The sequence below is a fragment of the Athene noctua genome, chromosome 12 (genome assembly GCF_965140245.1).
Source record: "Athene noctua chromosome 12, bAthNoc1.hap1.1, whole genome shotgun sequence".
In the NCBI taxonomy this organism is placed as follows: Eukaryota; Metazoa; Chordata; class Aves; order Strigiformes; family Strigidae; genus Athene; species Athene noctua.
The window spans coordinates 18,431,098-18,454,679 of record NC_134048.1 but is presented as its reverse complement, the minus strand read 5'-3'; the positions used below and the strand labels follow the sequence as shown (position 1 = coordinate 18,454,679).

At 48.3% G+C, this 23,582-nt stretch overlaps 1 protein-coding gene across 3 annotated transcripts; it reads right to left on the bottom strand.

Moving 5' to 3' along the window:
• Window positions 1-1,615: 1,615 nt before the first annotated feature.
• Window positions 1,616-8,395, bottom strand: LOC141964995 (leukotriene C4 synthase-like). Of its 3 annotated transcripts, none has more exons than XM_074916002.1 (6): window positions 8,092-8,395; window positions 5,149-5,408; window positions 4,228-4,327; window positions 3,091-3,161; window positions 2,780-2,861; window positions 1,616-2,387 (listed from the first exon to the last, which is right to left on the bottom strand). In XM_074916002.1, exons 2-6 carry the CDS (start codon window positions 5,204-5,206, stop codon window positions 2,261-2,263), a joined length of 438 nt encoding a protein of 145 aa, XP_074772103.1. In that variant the 5' UTR covers window positions 5,207-5,408; window positions 8,092-8,395; the 3' UTR covers window positions 1,616-2,260. The 3 variants fall into 3 exon arrangements, with proteins under 3 accessions (XP_074772103.1, XP_074772105.1, XP_074772104.1); XM_074916004.1 differs by having other exon boundaries at window positions 5,149-5,320; XM_074916003.1 differs by lacking the exon at window positions 8,092-8,395 and having other exon boundaries at window positions 5,149-6,184.
• Window positions 8,396-23,582: the final 15,187 nt, after the last annotated feature.

The following is a 23,582-nucleotide window of genomic DNA, read 5'->3' as shown; positions in this document are numbered from 1 at the left end:
GATCTTGGCACCACCCGGGCGGTGACCCCGGAGCCTCGTAACGGTGCGGCGGCACACGCAGACCCTGTCCCCCCCAGCACACACCCCGCCAGGCCTAAACCCGGCTCCTCCGTGGCGTCTCTGCAGCAGACGCGAGCGGGCAAAGTGGTTTCGTCCAGCACCTGTGCAGCGTGCGGCCGTGGTTTGGATCGGGTAAATCCTGAAACCGTCAGCTGCATGGCTGAACCGTGGTCTGGTGCAAAGCGATTTTCTTCGATGGCTGTTACGGAGTATCAGAGTGACGACAGCAACCCTGGGCAGACAGGAGGAGCTTTCCTTCTGCTAGAGGCTCCTGAAATGACCCCTCTGACACATGTTTGAAGGGGTTGATGTGCCGAGCAGTTTTTCTGTGGCAGAACTAGCAACGGGCAGCCCAGGCTGCGCTGTGCCAGGATTTGTAATGGTCCTCTGTGCATGCAAGGGGAGAAGTCAGCAGCCACTGCCTCGCTGCTGAATCATTAACTTCCCTCCTCTGAGTCACTCTGCAGCCCTGTCACACACAGAACCGACATGAGCAGGGCTCAGGTGAGTAGTGGCTCAGGGACGATAGCACCGGGGTTAGAAAACTGGTTGCAGGGTGAAAGATGGAGTCTGTGTCTGCAGAACCAGTGAGCACCTGCTTGGACTAACCCGAGACACCAGTTTTGACACAGAACCAGGACCTGCATCAGCAGCTGGGGCTGGGCCTTATGTATTAACCTCTGGGAGGTGACTGGTTATGCTGATAAAAAGGTGAGGACTGAGAAATTCAGGAGATGGTGGGACGTGTTAATGTAAAGGCTAAGTAAAATCTCACAGGGGGCAAGTGGCATGGGTGTTCCTCCCCAGCCTTGCTAAGGCACAGCTGCAGTTAAACAAAGCACAGCCTTCTCCAAAGTCTGTTACCAAAGCTGCTCGAAAAAAGTTATTGTTGTTTATCTTGCCATGACACCCGGGAGCTCCTGTGAAGATGGGGCCCTGCTGCACTGAAAACTTTGCAGAAACAAGTGCTGTACAGTTATTTTTGTCTGGATTTAAGCCTTCCCCTGCAGTGTTTGCCAACTTTAATGTGGTAGCACAACTCCAAGGCAGGAGAGTCCGAAAGGGAAACAGACTGGGGGCTTTGCTGGGTAAGCCAATTTGAAATGCAGGGAAGGAAGTGAAACAATGTGAAACATTAATCATTTCTTCCAAAAAAACCCGGCCTTTTGTTCTTGCAGTCTAGATATGCCTACTGCTGGGGAAGGGAGGGGAGGACGGCAGGCTTTACAATGTGGTTAGACTGGCAGCATGTTAATGCAGTTACTTTCGCGCTCCGGGTTTGGTGTGAAATCCCATTGTGACGATGGCACGGAGCACTGCTGGTGTTTTCTGAGCCGTGCCACTAACATCAGCGGACCAATGGCCAAAAGCATCAGCATTGTGAACACCTGGCTTCCTGCTGCAGGGGGGCCGAGCACCGGTGCAGGCTGTACTGCACAGCTGGGAGACCGAGGCAGCCACCTTGTGCTGAAACACCCAGGGTTTTTTCTCTGCTAGTTGCAGACCCACAAGGAGACACCTGGCACAGCAAGCTCAGTGCCTTTTTTATTCACGCACATTGTTGCTCAGCACTATTCAGAGTTATACATGCAGTAGTGGTTATAAGTTTGCTTGATCTGATTTACAGTATTGCCCACAGGCATAGTAACCCTTATGAGGGCACTAATAGGGTTTTGCACAACATGTTGATGGCTGCTCCTGTTTATCCCTTGCCTCTTTTGTTACGCCTCAGCCCACATCTGGTTTCAAACGAATGCCTTTCTTAGGTGTGGGCCTTGGAAAACTGGCATGAACCCATGGACGGTGCCTGGGCTGAAGGCAGAGCCGCTGGAGGAAGTGGAACACATGGCGGTTCCTGGGGTCAGCTCATTGGGAAGCTCATGCTGAGACGAATTTGCTTTTATGTGTCCGGTTTCCCTAAAATTCTTCTTGTTTCGGAGAGTAGTTGTTTCCTCATCGGGCATGGCAGAACGGCCAGATATGGAGCACTCAGCACACACAGTGCCATGGGGAAAAAAATACCTCCTTGAAGAGCTCAGCAGTTCATGCCGGCACTGGGCAGTGGGGAGGGAGGTGCGAAAAACTCAGGTGAGGGTGGATTTTTCAGTGGGGGCTGTATTAAGCACAGCCAGTCTGTTACCGTGGGCTGGAGGGAGCAGGACTCAAAGGCGAGGATACCAACGAGGGACAGAGGAGCAGGTCACGCTGTGAGAAGCTGGAGGACGTTCAGCCTGAAGTAGTGAGAGAGGAAGAAATGCAGGATGCCCAGGGCTGAAGCTGCAGTGAGAATCCAGAGAACTCCAGCACTGAAGTATATCGGGGCAAGCCTGGTGGGAGAGAGGGACCCTGCTGAGCCCGAGCACCGCTGCCCTCACCCGGGAACAGTCCCTTCCTCTCTGCAGAAGAGGGGGTGGAAAGGCAGCCCCTGGCTGTCCCCTGTCCCCTGTGTGGGTTCTTGTGCCCTGCTCGTGCTTCGAGGGAGCACACACCCACCCGCAAGGGCTCGGGGCAGCTCCAGCCTTGTCCTGTAACTGTGTCTCTGTCCCAAGCCCTGTGCCCATGCCCACATTATGCCCCAGTGAGAGCTTGGTAAGGCTCAGTCATGCAGGGACCCCAGAGCAGCCAGAGGAAGTCCTGAGCTTCTCCGAAGCATTATGTTTCCAAATTCAAACCCCCAGGGGTTACCAGGCAGGTATCCCAGGCTGGCAGAGGTGTTTACCTTTCTGAGGACGATGTCCTGTATCCCATAAAGTAGCAGTAGCGGACGTAGAGATAGAGCAGACCCAAGGCTGCAGCCAGACCTGTAGTTGACAGAGATCACAGTGACCATCTCCAAAGATGGAGCTCCTTTAAGCCAAGTAGGCAGCACAAAGTGAAGGAACAGAGGCTTTGTGTCCTCTGGCTCTACCCTCCCATCAGAGACAGAATTACTGCCTAATTTATTGTTTGGAGGGTGAGCAGGACCTGAGGACTGAGCCAGCACGCAGGGGAACAGATCCAGGGACAAACCAGGTAACAGGCTATTCTGACCTTGATGGAAGAAGAGTCCAGCCTGCCACAGAAGTGCCAGGAAAATGGGAAAATACTCAGAGGAGTTCACCCTGGCAGGAAAGAGGAAGGTCATAAACAAGGGAAAGGAGGAACATCTTCCTTTTTTGCTTCCCCTAGCAGTTTCCAGAGGCTGCAGGCTGCTGCTTTTTAGAGCTGATGTCACCATAAAAAGCCTCCAGGCTTGCACCTTTCCCCGCAGTTCCCATCCCACCTCTAGTTACAGGAATTAAACAATGGAAGGAACAGGGTCTTCAGGGCACAAGAAATTAAGTAAATGATGCCCAGGTCATACCGTGCACAGAAAGGCTCCGTGAACCACCCCCACTGCCCTTTTTCGAGTGCTGCTGCAGCTTAAACCCTGCTGTAAAAGCCCCAAAGCCACAAGGAAGGTCTGCCCCAGCAGGGTGCAGACATGGTGAGGATGAAGTGCATCTTAAGCAGATAAGGCCGGAGCCGCTTGGGCTTTATGCAGGAGTGGGAATGAGCACTCAGCTGTTTGGATTGTTTGTACGCCATGCCCTGCCCCCCTAAAGATAAAGTAGTGGCACCAAGAGACGCAGGATGAGGCTAATTCTAGGCTGGCAAAGGACCAGAGAAGGGGAAGGGTGAGGGGATCCTGCTTCTTCTGCCCGGTTCTTTCTTTTTCACTGCTAAAGCAAAAGTGAGAGCTTCCTCCCACTCTGCTTCTCTCCCCACTGCAGCACAGAAGTCAGAGCAGAGAAGATTGATTGTGGCTATCCCCATACCAGCCTCAGCTGAGATCTCTCTGGGATCTTGTCCTTCCCAGTGAGCTGGGTTCAGAGCAGGACTGAAGCTGCCTGAGGTTTTGACATCACTTGGCTAAAACCAAAGACTCAAGACACCCACAACTTTGTGTTTAGCAGCCCTGCACTCTACGACAGCGATTTCTGTGTGGTGTCTATCAGCAATGGCTGGTGTGTTTAGGACTCGTGAGCCTAGACAGTCTTGATGCTGATTCTTAAACCCATTAATTTAACCCTGAGAGAGGTCAGTAATTGTTGAATTACAGTCCTGAGAAATAAATGGCAAAGCAGGGGAGGGGCAGTGCCATTAGACATGTGATCTCGAAAGCATTTTGTAAGAGGAGTTTCTTACTGTGCTCGAAAGATCCTCTCAAATGCAGGTGGGCCAGAAGTTTTTGGAGGAGAAACGCCAAATGTTCTCCTAGCATAGATCACCTGAAGGAAGAAGTAGGCTGCAGCAAAAGAGAGAAAAGTAGCAATGGTCAGTCCTCTGTCTGGGCATGGCTGGGCCAGGAAACCGCCAGAGGTAAGGACAAAAGTTCGGCGGTCTCCTCCAAACCTTGCATCCCTGCATAGGTGGATGAAAATCCCAGATTAAGTTTCAGACACGGGAAAGGTGTGACCCAGTGCAACAATGAAGCGAGGAGTATGCAGTCACGTACCACCAGCGGATATTTCCTTTCTCTCTTGCGTAATTAACAGATCATCTGTTATCTATAGAAATTGTTACACAATTCAGATGCACTTTGTTATGGCCAATTTTAAGCTTTTTTTCAATCTTTAATCTTTTCCCCGTCTAAATCCTGATGGCTGAGTAGGAATGGAACTGATACCACAGGTAAGCCACCGAGACAGTAAATTAAAATTGTCATGCCATGTGGAACCGTGGCTGGGAGATGCTCTGTGTGACCTACCACAGCCTGTTCTTCCACCTTTCCACACTGCAGTGCTCTTTGTACGTTAACATCTACACAAACCTCAGGAACTGCTGTAAACACATTTTTCAAATAGAAAAATTTGACGTTTTCACAGGAGAAGATCTACCAAGAAATTTCTGAACTGGGGAGGTAGATCAGTTCAGAGGAAGAGCTTTCCCAGCACTCATTTTGTTGAGTATGTTTCAAAACCCAGACAAGATATCACTCTGCTGTCTGAAAAGTGGAAAAGTGCCAGTGCAACAGCAGAAATGAAATATGGAAGTGAAAGGAAATCAGTGGAGGTACAGGAGACTGACCCAGAAGGTATTTGGTTGTGTGCATCTAATGGTCCCTACCTTGCTCCAGGACTCCCAGGACTGTCACGGCAGCCAGCAGATGAATCTGATCCAACATATTGACTCTTCCAGACCCCAGAAAATCTGATTTCCTGATCAGAAGCTCCTCTGGCCAGGTTTAGCCCTTGCTCATGTGGCAGTCGGCGGTGGTAGCTGGCAGCATAGGTTTGCGCTAATTGAATAGGGAAGATTTATATGTGGTGCTCAAATCCAGGAGGAGTCTGGCTTGTCCGTTACCGTATGCACTGTGGAAATGTAAACTGGCAGAGAGAGGTGTAATGGAGTATTTCCGTTCCCACCCTCCCTTTTCCAGGAATGGGTTACGAGGAAGTGGTAAAGCCAGCAGAGAGTGAACATGAGAGATAAGAGAGGAGAACTGGCAGCTGAATGGGGGCAAAAATCTCAGCAACCCAACAATCCCCTTCAGGCATCTAATTTAAAACTGCTGCTAATGAAGGCCAAGGCACGTCCCTCTTGCTGACGTTGTATGAGAAACCACAGCACCACTTGGCCCGTTCTGCGCCACTTGAGCATGAGGACAGGCAGCATTTCATGGTACGTATCATTGCGTGCACAGGCTCTGGAAAGTGCGTTGGGCACGGAGCGTGATTTATGGCTACGACACTGAGACAGCATCAAATAAAGCCCCAGAGTGAAAAACCCACTGCAACGGTAAAACAGGATGTGATAAAGTATAAAAGGTACAGATCTGTCTTGCATGGTGATGCTTTATTTGAGGATGGGTTCAACAGAATGACTGTCAGACATCAAGAGGGTTTCAGAGCCAGCCCTTGTACTGGAAGGACTGGGAGCCGTGCATTTAAGGCTTCTGATCAGTCCCCAGCCAAATTAACTCTCATTGTAAACACCAGAGAGAGTTCTGTGTGAGTAAAAACCTGCAGAATTCATCAGGATATAGCAAAAGGAAAATGGTGTTTTAACATGTCAGGAGAGACCCACTCGGTCAATTCCTGCCTAACAACACAAAGCTGGCACGGCTGTGAGCTGCTGAGGCTGCCGGCTTTGTTTCCTTCCTCTCCCTTCATTCGAAGAATTTTCCTTTCGGACAAAGAAAAGCGGATTAAGACAAAGTGATTGTTAAATGTCACTATTATAGAAAATAAAATCATATTAAAGCAGTTTACAGAAATTACAACATATGCCTGATGTCCTTGATAGACCTTCTAAGAGGCAATAAGCTGGTTCCATTTTTCTGCCTCTCTATAAGAGATAAAGGCACCCAAAGAGGCGATAACAATGTCCCAGCTTAGTATTTCTCCAAATATCAAACACAGACACTACCGTTTTTCAAGCACCAGCTCTAAGATTAATTCTTTCATCTCAGAATTGGTCCTTTTTCATTCCAGTGACTGTTTAGAAATACAAGGAACATTGTGTTTTGTTTTTTCCCATTTAGCTGTCAAAGAAATTAAGGACTTTCCTATGTCAGCTCAAAAAGGGCAGAGGTCTTGTGGTGCTTTGATTTCCCTCTGTTTCTGTCTGATTACAGCCCACTAGCAAGTACAAAGCAAAACAAATGAACAAAAAAAGATCCAAGCTTACACCTCCATTGGATGACAGTGTTGCGTAACCTGCATCAAAAGTGTCAAATATGTGTAAGGAAACTTGGGCCAGGAGGAGGTGTAAAGGCTGCTACAGAGCACTCCTCCTCCCCAGATCATCATTAGATGCAAAATACTTCTAGTGTCATCTAGTGTAGTCTAAATATAATAAAGGCTAGTAGAAACATGAATGAATAAACGAGCACAGATGTCTCTCCCCTCCTCCTCCCTCCCCCACAAGCATGATTTTTCAAGCTGTCTTTACCTCCCGAAGGGCACAACATTTTTCTTGTCCCTGTTTGTCACCATCAGAACTCACCTTACTTTCCGTTCTCACTCAGTGTTTGCGAGGAGCAGACACAAGTACCCTCCTCCCAGCACCAAGTGCCCTTCAGTGACGGGACTCTCACTGGTGGAGAACCTCAACATCCTGCAGACCACAGTGGCCACCAAGGTCCCTGTGTGGAGGATGCCACAGCAGGCTCCAGCCAGCAGACATGTTTCCCCTCGCCCCCCACCACCTTCCTGCTGTTTGCATCCAACCTAACAACTACGCAACTGCACAGTGACTCGGATCACGCCGCTGGATGGAACAGAAAACTCTCTGGTCCACAAGAAAAGGGCAACCTGCTTGCAGGCGCCTCGGTGAGCCCAGCTGGCTCCACGGCCACCATATCCCTGGGCCCCGCTGGAGGAGAGGGGCAGGAGGGGCAGCCGGACTGGGGAGACGGGGACAACATGTCACTGCTGTCATCATCTGCCTGCAATGACACTGGAATAAGCATATTGCAAAACCTCACCCTCCGAGGCTGACACGGCCGAATTTCCTCCTCAGCAAAGACAAGGTCTGCGGTCCCAGGCTCACTTTGGGATGGATTAGCTGAGCGGGAGCTAACGAAACGCTGTTCCCCTCTCTCCCTGTCTGGTGTGTACTCTGCTCTCCAGATCACATCATGTGAATGTGGCCCTGCATCACAGGGCGGCTGCACTCCTCTCACCTCCCACCTAGTCATCACTAGAGGCATTTCTCTGTGCCCACAGTTGCTTCTGCCACCTCTTCTTGCATCCATTAATCCTTTCTGCCTCCTAATTACCACTTCAGGGCCACACTGTGAGCTGGATTGCAACACCAACCCAGATTAAAAACAATGTTCAGAAGAAAAATAAGCAACACAAAAGGCTTGGAAGAGTTTTAAGCATCTGCAGAGTCTGGAGTACCTATTAGTCTCCAGGAGCAGCGGGGCAAGGAGAAGCCAGCAGCACTGAGTCCAGCACCATTACATGCAATAACATCCCCCTAGAAATGTATTTCATGACAGTACAATAGACCAAGAACTTTCTGTTAGTGGAGGAGGAAACATTTTGCAGCCGAGCAACTTACCCTTCAGCTGTGAAGCATGGAGGTGCCTCGTCCTTCCAATCGTATTGTAAAAATGGGAAAGTATTTTCTAATCTAGTTGACGGTTGTGCTTCCTTTCCCTTTGAATTCTTTTGCAGCCACTGAGAACATCCAAACCCATGACCATGGAACTGCTTGTGAGAACAATGTGTCTTCTGAACAGCCGCACAGAAAAAGAGAGGTTTTCGTTCAAAAGAATTAAAAGCCACACAGAGAGAAAAGAGTTTTTCTAGTTCAAGAGAATGAAAGAGAGCTCAGCCCCAAGCACCTCAGTCTGTTCAGCTAACAGCTCCCTCAGGCTGGACTGGTGGGACTGGCAACGCCTTCCTGACCTCCCATAACTGTGGAGCCTTCTGTTAACTCAGACCAACATGTGTTGATATTTTCCTGGAATTCTTGGATTTGCAGCTGTAAGAGGAAGAACGGGCTGAAGACATGTGAAGATAAGGCCAAATTACGATTTCATCCCTTACAAAGAAGCGGTTGGCCACATGTGGCTGCTCCTAGGAAGTGGGGGCAGCTGCAGGCAATTTCTGCTCTGTGGTTCCCACTGGGGCTCCCAGCAAAGCACAGGCTGGCTCAGATCTCCCGAGCATTTTGAAATGTGTCCTGGGTTCTGCGTTTTGCAATAACCATAAAAAATTTGCATGACAAGTATTACCATGTCTTCCTAAAATAGGCATCTATACAGAGGCTCCTTCTTTCAGAAAGTAAAACAGCAGGCTTTGCCAACAACATCCAAGCTGGAGTTATGCAAAGCATCCCTCGGAGTACAAACTTAGTATATACTGGAGATGTGCATTAGCCTGTTCATCTAGACGGATTTCAGACAGATATTCCTGAGATTTACGTATCTCTGGTTTGTCAAAGAGGTCACGTAAATGTTCTCAAATAGTTATGGCAACATTTCTAAGGGCCAAACCAAGCTTCTTTAGGCTGCATTAACTCTCTGCTTGAATGCCACTGCGTGGAGGAGGACAGCACTTCTCATCTCAGTAAAGGTGATGGGCTTCACTTTAATGGTAAAATGGGAAAAACATTCAAAGCCATTTTCTAAAAAGCAAGATAGAAAGCTGAGGGAAACTACATAAATGAGTATATGATACTCATGTCTGAGTATATGATACTCATTTAGTTAGGGGTAATTTGGAGAAGTTTTTTAAAAGCTTTCTTCTGAAGGGTTTTTGTGAGCTTTATCTGTATGCATATTAAATCTGACTAGAGGGCACATCAGAATAAAAGCAATTCCAAAATTCTCCCCTTAACCTATCACCAAAAGGCACTGATATATGCGAATGAATGATACCCCTTCTTTTATGGTCAACATCTGTTAAAAATACTAGGTGAATTAAATCCCTCTCTGGTCCTGCCTTCTCTTACGTTATTGTCACATGAGGAAACTCCTTTCCATGTGTTTTGCCAATTTTCCTACTTCCTTTTCAGCAGAATGTCATAAATAACAAATAAACAAAAAAGATCAACGCCAGAAAGGCAACTGCACTTCTGGCTAGCTTGAAGATGAAGGAATTTCTGCAGCGATAAGGGCGTATGACAGGGAGGGGGAGGATTTCCCTTTGCAGAGGGACAAACAAGCCTTTCCAACATCTTTGGCAGCTCTTATGTTAACATACACTTAGAATTATCCTATAATGATGCAGGGAAAAAAAATTGCAAGACTACAGGGCACATCAAAATACATCAAAGGCTCAAGAATTGTCACGGAGTGCAGCTTCCCTTTCCCTAAATTACAGGGGTTAAGAAATAGAGCCATGTGGCTTTTCTATCTTGTTTGGGCCAGAAAGCCAGAAGCTGGCCAGCCCTACCCGCTTATGATAGGGCTGGGCAGGGCATTAGTGAGGACCTGAGCAAGGGCATTTTTTAGGGATTGGCGTTCCTGATAGGTCTCCTGTGAAGGAGAGACCCTTGGCTTGCTGGGCATGGGGGAAGAGTGGGTGGAAGTTGCCTGAACTGGGGAGGTGTTGCTGTGCAGGGTTATCTGCAGGGATGGGGCAGTCGGGAGGGCAGTTGTCCCTCTGCCGTTGCAGTGACTTTTCACACCAAAGTCCTCTCTCAGGTGGGGTTAGGGAAAAGGAGGAGTTTTGGGGAGACAAAGAGGTGGCCTGGGGGGACATTTGCAGTGGGCGGAGTGTGATGTGGACCGAGATGCAGGCTGGGCTGCCCGTGCCCAAGGCCAGTTCTGTAAGCGGGGACCACACGCTGGGAAGACAGCAAGCTGCAGAAAACCTCCGTGGGGTCCCTGGTTTGATTAGGAGCTGCATTTAACCTCAAGCTCTTGTGCTGTTTTTGCCATGGCCATCTGTGTCTGGCCATTTGTCTCGACCCTGAGCTTGGCTTCCTCAGACATCACTCATCATGATGGACTGGCATGGCCATTCTGGTCTGTGTCTGTCCTGGTGACCCTCACCGGAGCTGCTCTGCTCTCCTTGCTGGGCACTGCAGGATTGTGCCTGGTAGGACCCATGTCCTGCTCTGTGTCACTCTGTCCGTTGCCCTGGGACATGGCTGAGCTGGATAAACACAGAGGATGAGACCACAGAATTTCCAGCCATCGGCATGGGACAAGTGACAATGCCAGTGGAGGAGCTTGTGCAAGGGCAGAAGGCGCTGGGGGCCATGCAGCCGGGTGCTTTAGGACAAAGACAGATGTTCCTGTAAAGCTCCTCTGACGTCAGTGGTGTTAAAAGGTTATGAAATACGTCTTCAGAAGGAACCAAAGGCAGATGCTGCGGATGAGAGCAGGTCATCGTTTGGACTGTTGTTCTTTGAACTCTTCTGGTTGTGCCCCCAGAAGATGCCTGAGGGGACAGAGCACCCGGGCAGGGAAGGAAGCCCAGGTACTGGGTGAGATGCTGCCAGCGAGGGATACACACACCGTGCTGCAGCTGCGAGGCTGTAAGTGCAGCGTAAGCAGTGAGAAGAGGCTGCCCGAGTCATGTAAACATCTGAACCCGGAGGAACAGAACGAGCTCTGTCCCTTCTCCTGTCTCCAAAGGAGAAGTTAAACAGAGCTGGCCTCCTGCTGGCAGAGGACCAGGGAGCTGGCAGCAGCCACGAGTCACAGGGGCAAGACACAAGTCTGGGAGCAGACAGGTTTCTGGTTACTGAGTGCTACTTCTTGTAGCTTTTGTGTGTCAGAGCCTGACCTGGGCATACTCACCAGTGTGGCAGCCGTGGGGAGAGCTGGGGACAGTCTCTGGGGAGAGGTGATGCGGGAGCACGACTCCTCCGGCCTCACATGGAGCCCAGATGCCGCATGAAGGCTGACCCTACTCTGCTGTCCATCGGCGAGGGCAGGGAATGCCTACGTCAGTGTCTCAAGTTGGGGGGCATCATTTAGAGTACCAGAAGAAGAGGCTCCTTCTGAGCCTTTTCCTTTCTGTCCCCGCTCCTGGCTTGCAGAACTGGGCTAGAGCAATGCTGGCGGTGCCACTGGGACCAGGCACCCAACCTGGCATCAATTGTCCTTCCAGCACCTTCTGAGCAACTTCAGCCTCTCCAGCTATGGGGGTGGCTGGGCCACAGAGGCAGGCAGGTAGGGGCTGTGACATCAGGTAGTAAGCCAGGATGGAGAGACAGACAGACAGGGGCTCTAAATTAGATAATCTTGCTCTTCCCAGAGGCTTTGAAAACCAACTGATGAGCTCAGCAAGAACAGGGAGCTTTTGCAAAAGGTGAGAAACTGCCTCTCAGCAGTCACAAAGCAGTGACCAATCCCACACTGGGACAAAAGAATTGTTTTAAAACCAGCTGAGTTTATTTTTGGGGTGTGAAATAGTTGCATGATGCAATTATGTAAAAGAATAGAACTACCAGAAACAGTGCTAAGTACCAAACTTGCCTGCACACCCTTGCTTTTAACCACTGACAGGCTGAAACAATTGAAGTGATGTTACTTTGCAGAGCATCTGCCTCCCAAAACCTGGAGGTGGGATGGGTGGTGTCTGTAAGTGCTCTGACCAGACGAGTGACACTGAGCAGTTACTGAGTTCCTGGTTAGAGCTGTACTACTGGTATCCTGGAACTCTGCTGGGGGAAAAGGCATAGAGAATCTGCTGTCATCTGAGGATATCTTGTAGCCCTTACACAAGAAGTATTTCACCACTTCCAGTTTCCTGACATAACTTCACTGCCCTCTTCCAGCGAGGTGCATTCAGTGTTTGTTTTAAGGAAAACTTGCTTGCTTAGTGATACAAATCCCCCCCCGAGCCATCATGCTTTCAATACCTCGTCTGCAAAACATGTAGACATACTCTTTGATTTGTGCCTGTGACAGCAACAAGCAAGATGGACAGTACTGGGACGTGGATCCCACTGCCCTTTGCACCACACTTAAGGAAACGTGTTTCCTAGCATCCATCCATCAGCTCCACACTGCAGAGGACTGGGATGTCGTCTTGTAACTTTGCATGTCTTGGTGGTAGCCACTCCTGCTAAGCAAATTCTCAATGCCCGAGTCAGTGCTCAATGCCTCCTGCCTACCCAGACTTCTGTCCGCAGGACAGCATTCATCCCCTACCTCGCCATGATCGGAGTAGGCTTTTATCTGGGGTCTGGTGCAGCAAAGCAAAGCTGAACACAGCACACACGAGCTTGGTCTTTGCTATTTGAAAGCCCTGACATTAGTGCTGGTCATCGCAGTTTTACATCGCAATTTAGTCCTTTTGTTTAGCACCTGCAGAGATCCCAAATGGATGCTATGCCCTGTACAGTTTCAGTGATGACACGTAACAGCTTGTGCACTTTTTTTGCTGTCCTGGTCTTCTCCCCCTGAATACCCCTCTAAATTTTTGGCCGTTGCTATAGTTCTGCAAATACCAAAGAATAATTTGCCTTGCCCTTTGAGTGGACAAAAGAGCTCTGGTATCTGTGTGACAACTAAGCTTTTGGCAGCAGGAATAACAGCACTAGAAATTAAAAATAAAAGCAGATTATACAAGAAAGGGATTTAAGGGAGCTCAATCTCAAATTTCTGCAATTGCCCAAGAGGAGCACTGGTGTCTCACAATCTATTTAAAAGATCTTTCACTAAGCCACATGCTACAGAAAGAGAATTAGCAATAACCCGTATGACTGCTCGTCATTTGCTGATATAATCCAATGCTATAAGTATATTGCCTGGACCAAGGCAGCCAAATAGGATTTTAATTCATTGACATCACCAAACCAGTAATTGCTTGCTGTTTATAACTGCCTATCTGCCAGACTTTCTAGTGCAGGCAAGACTAGTTAAGAAGCAACCAGAGAACTTCTGGGACTGGTTACAGCCCACCAAACAAGGAAAATCCCTTCTGAGCTAGTCACCTGTAGCAGGGAGGATGGGCAAGAGAACTGGGATGTCAGCTTGAACCTCCATTTGGAAAAGTGTATCAGCAGGAGAACATGGATGCCCACCTGCAAGGGCATTTATTGTATGCTGACTTCAAGGATCAGTCTCACCTTTTCTGTAAAGAAATGCCAACAGACTATGCTGCAAGGAAAAATCTTTTATTTTGTCTGATAAATAGCAGGGTGGATGTCAAGCAGATGATAAGGTCCTTACAGAATCATCCTTAGTTCGAGTTTTTATGGGAGGTTTTATTAGGACACTACTAGTTTCTATGATTTTTAGCTCCTGTCAGAGAAGTATGTGGCTTTGGTACAGGACTCATCAGGGACCAGTGCTTAGGTTATTACTAAAGGAAACAGAAAAATCTTCACCCATTATTTCCACGAGTTCAATATTTACAATAGATAAACACGGTCAGCTGCTATCTGCAGAACACTTTTTTTTACTCCAGTGAAAATGAGTTCAAATTCCTCCCGAAGTCCTCTAATGATCAACCATCTCAGTATTTAACATTTTTTGTACCAGTGATCTTCTTAACCCTAAATATAGGGTTTCTTAATCATATATATACATATAGGTTTTTTATTGTGTATATTTTTACTACATATATATTTTTATTATACATATAGATACATATTTTAATATATATGCATGTGTGTATATATATAAAAATATATCAAGCTGTAAAGCAGACTCTGGTTTAGTAATAATTTTAAAAAATTAGTAAACAATTAGAAACAGGTTTTGTGTTAAATTTAATTTGGGGATTTTTCAGAGTTTGCCTCAGATCTAGATCTTTATATCCATAAAGGGAGAAGAATCTCTTTGATTCCGTTTGCTGCCTTGTAAAAAGGTATCAGAAATCAACCTCTAACAAAGATCTATCTAGGCTACAGAAAGCTTGCATCTCAGTCCACTTGTACCTTGGATAAGGGTTGTCCAACGCGAACAAAAGGAAAGACCCTTGTCACAGAGTTGATGGACAGATTATAAATATATTATAAATCCTGTTCACAGGATAAAGTCTTAGATTAAAATGTCCCAAAATAACGAAGGAAGCTAATGATGTGCTTTTATAAAGTAAGTCAGTGACTGATTCCAGTTCCACATATAGATACCTGCAAAAAAGAGAGTCTGATGGGGGAAACATTTAGAATAAATGAAAGAAATGAACTGGGAATACAAAACGGAAATAGTGAGCTTGTCTGATATGCACCAGATAGGTATAATCCACAGTTTCTATGAAGGCAAATGAAGGGGCAGCTCAGCTGCAAGTCTCTTCATCTCAGCAGGGTTAGCATGCTCTGAAAGAATTCAAGCTCTCACCTAGCCTGGTTTCTTGACGGAAAACTAAAGCACCATATTTTTGACTCTGGAATTTCTGTTTGAGAACAGCAACATTCCCTGAGGCACAGCTGATATTTTTGTTAGTCAGAATCAGAGTTATCCCTTCATTCTTCCTCATTCTTTTGAGTTTCCATTGAGCTTGGTAGCAGCTTGCCTTTATAATTTGATCTGTTTCTTTCAGTGATAATACTTGCCCCATGATTAATTCAAGTCTTGAGTGATAAGATCTAACTCTAAGCTATTTGACTTGAAAATGAGAGCAAAGCTTGTCATGTTTCACTTGCGTAACCTTAACTATTCCTTTCACTCTCATGCCAAGCAGACATTTTCTGTGACTGACAGACTACCTGCATTTTCCTATCAGCCTGTATATCAAAGGAAGCCTCTCATCCCCCAACATCTGTTTGATTTTTTAATAGCCAGACAGTTCTGAAATAAATCCCCACATCCACAATCTTTGGGTTTCTACATTAGAAAGCTTCTGCATCTTCTATCTCTACAGGGAATACTGCACTGCTTGTTGCACTTGCACGCAGCCACAGTGCTGCTTTGCAATTCATGACTCACCATCTTCCCTGGAAATGTTATTAGAACAGCCATGATTTTTAATAATTTCCAGCTTTTCAGATGGCTTCACTGAAAACGGGTGAATCTAAGCTCAGGACAGTAAAGAATAGCAAGAACATCATGCCCTTAGGACCATGCCTCTCACTCTCCTTACTCTGAACAGGAAGCAAACCCAGTGGATTTCAGATTCTCACAGCTTGTTTGGTTGACATGCTCTTCCCTAGATCTGCTTTAAAAAAGGTTCTTTGGTTTCTGAAATAACACTAAGCATCATTTCCTTTCATTCCCTCATCAAACAACAGTGGCAGCAAGACCCAAACACGGTCGGTAAGCCTAGAGGACAGGTTCTACTATTGCCTGGGTCTAGAGTCAGGATGGACAGAAATGTTTGGTGTTAACACAAGGAAAAACACAGTCATCAGGTCCTTCATCTGCACTCCGTCATGCACAAGCAGCTCCAAAGCAGAGCCCAAGGGCTGATGCCAGGGAGGGCACTTGCTGGGGGTGTGGACAGTCTTGGCTTCCCATCCAGGGGGGTTTCAGATGTCTACAAAGACAATATGGACAACATGGCTGTGTCTCAGGTTCACCCTACGCTTCAGGGAGCTCCTGGGAGCAGATGGTTCAGGTACAATATAAACATAGATATTCTCATGAAAGAAACCTCCAGTACCTCTTCATAGCGCACAGCTTTTGCCCATTGTCAGATGCTTTCGGGCAAGAGTTCAGACTGACAAGAACAAGCAAATGAAAATGAATTTCCCCCATAACAATTCAAATGAGGGAGGGAATGCATACAGCACCATAATGTTATTTGGTATTGTCAGCCACAGGAATGCAAGAAAATGCAGCATATGCCCACAGAAAACCCTGGCAGACCACATGGTTAGACCTGCTGAGGTCGCCTTCACTGCACACAACTCCATGCAATGGGCTGGAAGGAGGGGCTGGCTGTGGTCCCCCTTCTCTTCATCCTGCGGCCGCATCTGTGCTGGCTTTGCTGCCGCCCCTGGTTACAGCACAGCTTGGCAGCGGGTCGCTCCGGCGGTGACAAAGTCCTTAGCACATCCTTTGTTCCTGCTGGACTTCAGAGGCTGGGCAGGCACGGGACCACCTCCGGACCCAGCGGCTAATCCTTTCCTAGGAGATGACTATCACAAATACAAGCAGCAGCAAATCCTATAAACCCTTCACTCCTGGCTGCTTTGCTCCCAGCAACCAGGGATGGAAATCAGTTCACCATTCCCAACCAGCTAACGCTGGGCAACCAGAGCAAGAGAGAGGCTCAGAGGTGCCTGGACTTTTGGGGGATGTTGGCAAAGGGCTGCCAGGAGCTGGGAGCCCTGGTGAGGCAGAGAAACGTTGGAGACACGTCTCAACCCTGGAGGCAGAGTCTGACCCTTAGAAACACTTATTTGCTTACTCCCCACCTTCCTTTCTGGCACAGAATGGAGCCTTTTTCTGTGGAAAAGAGAAAGAATTTCAGAGCGACTCTGCAGGGAGGAGAAAACCAGGCGACACCAGGAAGGGTGCGAGGTGGGGCCCCAAACCACACGCCCGGCACAAGTGTTTGGCACTGGTTTGGGAGGAGAAGCCCGGGCCGGGAGGGAGATTGTAATGCATTTTTGCCACCAGAAGGCAGTGGGGAGCTGCAGATGTGAACGGTGAGTGTTTAGCAGGACCTTCCCCTGGGAGAAACAGCACCAGGAGCCTCTGCTGTGCCTCTGGTTCAGCCCCCTTTGCTGTCCTTAGGAAACTGCAGCTTACAAAGACAGTCTCGTTATCATTTTCTTTGGAAAATAAATGTGCTTCAGCCTTTTTTCTGAGTAATATCTCTGCAAGACAGGAACGCTTGGTCAGAGAACACCCCAAGCAGGGGAAGGAAACACAGACACCACTGCAGTTCAGGGGTTTGAAACCCGCCCTGACCAGGCAGCCAGGACAGCGCACCACTGGCCAGGCCAAGGGCAGGTGCAAGGGCCAGAGCTGCTGGTGCTCGCAGCTTCTGAAGGGACTCTGGTGGGTTTGTGAGCATGGTTAGAAGTTGGCATCAGGAAATGGCTCTTAAGTGATTTCCATTTTCACCCGATTAATGACAAAATTACATTCTAACTGAAAAATGGACATAAAACCTCAGCATACACAGACCTACCTTGTCCCTCCACCTGCTGAAACCTTCCTGGGGTGAGCACAGGCATGGACCACCCCCGGCATGGGCCTCCCCCCCAAGCAGGGATTCTCCGGCGCTGTTGTTTTTGGAGGGGGACGTAAACATGCAAAGTCACTGCCCTGCAGCTCCAGTGTATAACCGAATGGTTATTAGGGATACAGTGAGGGCACATGAAATTGTTGGCCAGTTGCCACCACCATGGCCACAGTGCAGCTGTGCTGTGACCCTCCCTGTGGGCATGTGCTCTTCCTTGCATCACACACATGGTGGGGAGGGAGCTGTTTCTAGGCAGTTTTTCCCTGGGAGGGTTGTTTCTCAGAAGCAAGTCCCTCCTGCACTTTACTGACTTACAGAGCTCTTGATGGCAATTTAAGAGGTTGCCAAGCTCAGTTTTCCACCTGGGCCATCCACCAGAAGATGATGCTCCATAGCAAGGGCAAATGAATAGGATGTATGTCCCACCTCGGCCATTCTGACTGACAGTGCAGTATTTCAGCACAAACCTGCCTTCATCAGGAGTTACACTGGGTGTTAGAGGTTCAATTTCACAAGTTGTTCAAGCATACCTACCTCTGTGCTGCTCCTAAAAAGGCCAAACCTGCTAATCCAGCTGAGATGAAACCATGTGTCTTTTAGCTGATTTGCTTTCCGCTGGGACAGTTACCTGACTCCAGCCACAGCACAGCCTTGCCAGCACGAAGGAGGAAGCCCCATGGAGGGTGGCATGCTGGTAATATAAAGAGAAACAGGGTCAGTGTGAAACCACATGCGAGATTTAAGTGAAAACAGCACAAAAGTGTAAAAATACAAGGCTCAAAAGCCAGCGTGCAGAGTACAAACCACATCTGGGTTTCTGTTTTCCTTAAGAGAGTGATGAGGGTTTTTTTGGTCAGGCACAGACAAAGACCTGCAAAAATGGCTGAAATATTTGTCTCCTGCAATCCAGCCTCTTCAGCTCCAGGAGCTGATGGTTGCAATCAGGAGAGTGGTGTGTCTGGAGAGGTCACTGAGTTAAGTGCCGCTAATGCCCTGTTTATTGACTTCAGCAAATTGGGATTAGGACAGGCCAGGGGTTTGAGGTGGCCTCGTGCTGTTTACATGGTATGTCAGGAATGCAGCTGCTTTACCATGATTTTTGCCTGGTTTTTTAGAAGAGGACGCAGTGGGGAAGGCACGCAGCTGCCGAGGGGGAGCACTGTGCTGAAGCCAGCTCAGTTACCCCAGGGTTGCATTTGGCCCCAGAGGCCTGGCTTCTCGTGCAGGGCTGGAGGTGTTTGTGTCCCCTGAAGCAAGGGGTGAGTGGGGTGTGGGTGGGGGGCTCCTGGGGAATCCTGGCCACGGGACCTCACCGTGCCCTGGAGCAATCACATGTTGGCATTGGAGAAGAAGAGATTTCCTGCTTTCCTTCATTCCTTCATAGAGTCAGCCTGGACGTTGTCCAGCCCCTCTCTCCCCTAAATAAAACCCCATTTACCTCTTTCATTTGTCCCCGTGATATTCTATATTTTAATGGAATTTCAGTTGCCATTAATTGCACCCTATCAGTCTAACTTGAGACGTTTGAAAACATGACCACGGAGAATTTAAAAAGGTTTTTTGTTCTTCAAATCAAACAAACAAAAACTTCCTTGGTGAAACAACTGCTTGCCAACAAACAAACAAGCCCTGAGCCAGACAGCCTCCCTGGCTGGCCACAGGCAAAGCGGTTCTGACTCACGGGGGGGTTGTGTGTTGCTGTACGGACACCGGTCGTAGAGGAGTTACCACAGAGCCATGAGCAGCTGGGGGAGAGCAGATATTGTCAGTCACTATCAGCCCCGGCTGATCTGAAATGCGTGAGCTAAAGCGGAAAGACTTTCTGTTTCAGCACAGTGTTCTTTCGTTTGGCCTCGTTGCTAATAACACTCACAGCCCTTCTCTGTGCCTTGGCTCTCAGCAAGCTGTGTGGAATGAACATTTTGTACTTTGTGTAAAGTTTTGGGCATTGTTGATGCACTCAGGCCACTAAGGTGGTCGTAGCCCGTTGCTACTGCTGGCAGGCTTTAGCTGTTTGGGGGATGCTGTGTTTGCATCCAAAGCATACACAAGCCTCAACGCACCAGAAGGCATCTGACGTCCAACTCCTGTTGTATGTGTGGTAGTCATGCTCAGATAAAAATGCCTCAAGTGTGAGACCCTCATGGAGGACACAATTCTGGAGACTTTTGAAGGTCTGTGAAAGAACTGGTGGAAAGGGGCACAGTGGGAACCAAACCGTGCCCAGCAAACTGGTGCAAGGCCTAAGGGAGCCACAAAAGCTGTGCACAACCCACAGAAACCATCAGGATTTCCTTAGTTTACGTGCAGACCAAACCTGCACCTATTGTCTTGTCTTGGGTAACTCTGAGCTTCTGGGTCCTAGAAGTTTTCTGTAAAGTTCCTGCTTCCTACCTTGTTCAAACGGTATCAGGTGGATGGGTTATCATCCTCCGCCTCAGTACTGTGTCTCCCCATCTGCTCCCATCCATCTGGTAGTGTTCTGGTTCTCTGTTGCCTTTTCCTTTTTCTACTTATCTGCCTTCTCTTATTATAATTAATTTACAATCATAGAATCATAGAATGGTTTGGGTTGGAAGGCACCTTAAAGACCATCCAGTTCCAACCCTGCTCTGGGCAAGGACACCTTCCACTAGCCCAGGTTGCCCAAAGCCCCGTCCAACCTGGCCTTGAACCCTTCCAGGCACAGCTTCTCTGGGCAACCTGTGCCAGGGCCTCACCACCCTCACAGGGAAGAATTTCTTCTTTATACCTAATCTCAATCTACTCTCTTTCAGTTTAAAACCATCACCCCTCATCCCATCCCTACACCCCCTGATAAAGAGTCCCACCCCAGCTTTCCTGTAGCGCTTGGGGGGCTGCTCTAAGGTCTCCCCGGAGCCTTTTCTTCTCCAGCTGAACCCCCCAACTCTCTCAGCCTGTCCTCACAGGGGGGTGCTCCAGGCCTTCGAGCATCTTCATGGCCTCCTCTGGCCCCGCTCGAGCAGGTCCATGTCCTTCTGATGTTGGTGCCCCCAGAGCTGGACACAGCACTGCAGGGGGGGGTGTCTCATGGGAGCAGAGTAGAAAATAGCACTCCTTACCTTCACATTTATTCGCTTTAAAAACAGCAGAACTTTATTATTTCCTTTAGACACTTAATTCTGCCCCCATTTTGACAATGTCAGTGTGTCTTTTCCCATCATTTTCTCAGGCTTGCTCTCCAGAGATGTCATTGTAAAGATATGTGTTTTCCATGAAAAGCGTTCCGGGGCACATGGACATTGCCCCGTACAGAGATGTGAGCTTGTCTTCCCTCCTGCAGTTCAAAGTTTGAAAGAGCAAAAGTCAGCGTTCTCCCGCTGGTCATCTGCCTTGACTGCCTGCTATCTGTCAGTATGGTGTCACTGATGTCCCGCCACTCTGACCTGCTTGATTTTCCACTCACTTCTGCCAGTTTTCCAGAGGAGAATGAGTCTGAAAAGATCTACTACTAATGCTTGAAATGCAAGGAGAGCATTAGCAATTGGCAATGCCCTGTAGGATTTAAGGAAGGAGGAATTCTTCAGAGATCGAGGTTAGAGGGAATTGAGAATGGAAAGTACCAGCTGAAAGTGCGGGAGATTTCTTCGGTGACAGTCAGGGCAAGAAAAGTTCCCAAAAATATAATTACTCAAAGCTGTGGTTCACTTATAAACTGAGGATTGCCTCTCACCTCAGAGTTCGGTGTGTTCAGGCTCTGCCAGCCTTGCCACACTGCCTGTTTTCTGCCTTTCCAAGTCTGCTGCCAAAATCAGAGAACAGCACGCTCCCCAAATGTTTATCAGTGGAACGAGGCAAATCTGCAGCAAAGCCTGAACACACCTAAACAGTTTTCCTTGACAATGTCATGTTTGCTGTGTGGTATCTGCCATCACTCTTTCTTTCATTGCCCCTGCCCTGGCACTCCATCGTCTAGTCTAAAAATACCATCTTCTTGGCTGCCAAAGCATTTAAATCTCTGTGCATGTTTCTTCTGTTCCCTTTATCTCTCTCTCTTTTTTTTTTTTTTTTCTTTTTTTCCTTTCTGGATTATCTCTCTTGTGTTTATTTTGTATTCCTTTTATCTAAGTTCAAACATCTTGAAAATCACAGCATAGGATATGCTTTTAGCAGCTACTATTTTCTTTTTAAACTTAACGCTGTTCTGTTCCCCTTGATGACAAAGCAGCACAGGCAGGAGCAGGCTCCAGGGCTGCCTGCCTGTGCCATGATTCAGCAGGTTGTAAAAGGAATGAATGTCTTCTTTTTTGGGAAAGGGTGGGAGAGAAAGGGGAAGCATGTGTGACAGGCATTTGTGTATATACTTGACTTCCTGGTGCTTGTGTGATCACAGCAGTAGTGTTGTGCTGTCCTGTGAGTTATGTTGGAGTTAATAACCTGTTTCCAAAGAGGGGCTTGAAAGGTAGTTGGTGGAAAAACAGATTTTGCCTAGATTGAAGAGGGAACCTGCTAAATTATACTGCTTTGTTACCCTTTAAAGTATTCCGCCCTGGTGTTTTTAGTTTCTTATTTAAACCGCTTGGTATCTCCTGTGCTGCCTGTTTCCGGCTGTTTCCCTGCCTGTCTGTCCACATCTTCTGTTCAGTCTCTGTGTGTGTAGCTCAGTCAACAGGGAAGTTTAGGAGCCAGCTTGGTGGCTTTCTGGAAAAATGTGAGCGTTTGATTCCAAACTTCAGTGTAAACAGGGATTTGCTGATTTCATTTATGCTGAGCCTTATTTCTGAACGCCGGGGCCCTGCTTGCATTGTCCTAACGCTGTGGAATTTTCTCTGTGGGGAGACTTATGTCGCTGACTCATTGCATCAACTCAAAACAGATTTATGTTTACAAAAAACCCTCATTTTCTTTCTTCCTTCTTCCCGCCCCTCCTAGCAGTATTGAATTTGGTATTCCTACAGAATACCTCCTATCTGCTGGAACAGGCTGCAGCCCACAGACCACACAGGAGCTGGCTTTAAACTGGGTGGTTAAGATACAGCTTTCCATGTAACTGTTCTCAGCTGGAGCAGCTCAGATACAACTTAAAAAGTCGTATTACTGATAGGGTAACAGGAATCTGCTTTCCTCATCGCAGGCCCTTGTTCATTGCCTTCCCATCCTGCTGTACATATGCAGCAGGAGACAGGGAGTCCTGAAGTTTAATCTTGCTCTGGCAGTGGTGGTCTCACAAAAACCAGTTATCAACTTTGGCCTCTCCTCCCCAGTCAGTACAGCAGGGGTGGTTATTTCTGCATTTCCTTGTGCTTCTGTACTTGTTCAGATGTGGAAGCGTTGAGCAGATACACAGTATTTCACCTCTCCAGAAATACATTATGTTAGCTATGGAAATATAACATGGCTTAAAGCTTCTGATATTACACAAGGCCTTTAACAAAGAGGCAGCTTGAGAACCACTGCTAAACGCACCAAAGTGTGTCACTTTTTATGGTTTTCTTAAGCCCTCAGCTTGTAATTGAGCAAAAAAATAATAGAAATGCAGAATTTTCTGAAGAGGCAGGAAAACTTGAAAACCCTTTCTGAGGCGCTAAGGAATGAGAAGACAGGCGTAAAGGTGACTTTGCTGTGCACACACACCGGTTTCTGCAGCTGCACAGACAGACCCAGGGCTCCTCCTCCGCTGCGCGGGGTGAGGCAACCCCAGCCGCTGGGGTCTCGCCTCGGGGCCTGCGGCAGCAGCAGGCCAAGGGCCCTCCGCAGCCGCTCCCCGCGACCGGGCCGCTTGGGGCGCCCCGGTCCCCGCAGCGGGGGGAGGCCGGGAGGCGGCCGGGCGCCGCCTCAGCCCCGCGCGCCGCCCGCAGCGCCCTGACAGACCCGCCGCGGCCCCGCCCACATCTCAACGGCCTCCCCCCACCCAGCCAATCACCCGGCACTTCCTGCAGCCCCACCAACCAATAACAGCGCTCCACGAAGGGCAGCGCCGTTGGGGCGTGTTTTGGGGCGGGCAGGCCGTTGAGCGGCGGCGGAGTTAACCGATGAAAGTGCCGA

Bases quoted from the DNA above. Each gene is read 5' to 3' on its own strand.
- LOC141964995 (XM_074916002.1), bottom strand. From the start codon at position 5,206: ATGTTGGATCAGATTCATCTGCTGGCTGCCGTGACAGTCCTGGGAGTC. The intron at 4,328-5,148 runs GTAGGGACCATT...CTTTTGCTGCAG, and splicing joins CCTGGGAGTCCTGGAGCAAG to CCTACTTCTTCCTTCAGGTG. The intron at 3,162-4,227 runs GTAAGAAACTCC...CTTTCCTGCCAG, and splicing joins GAGAGGATCTTTCGAGCACA to GGTGAACTCCTCTGAGTATT.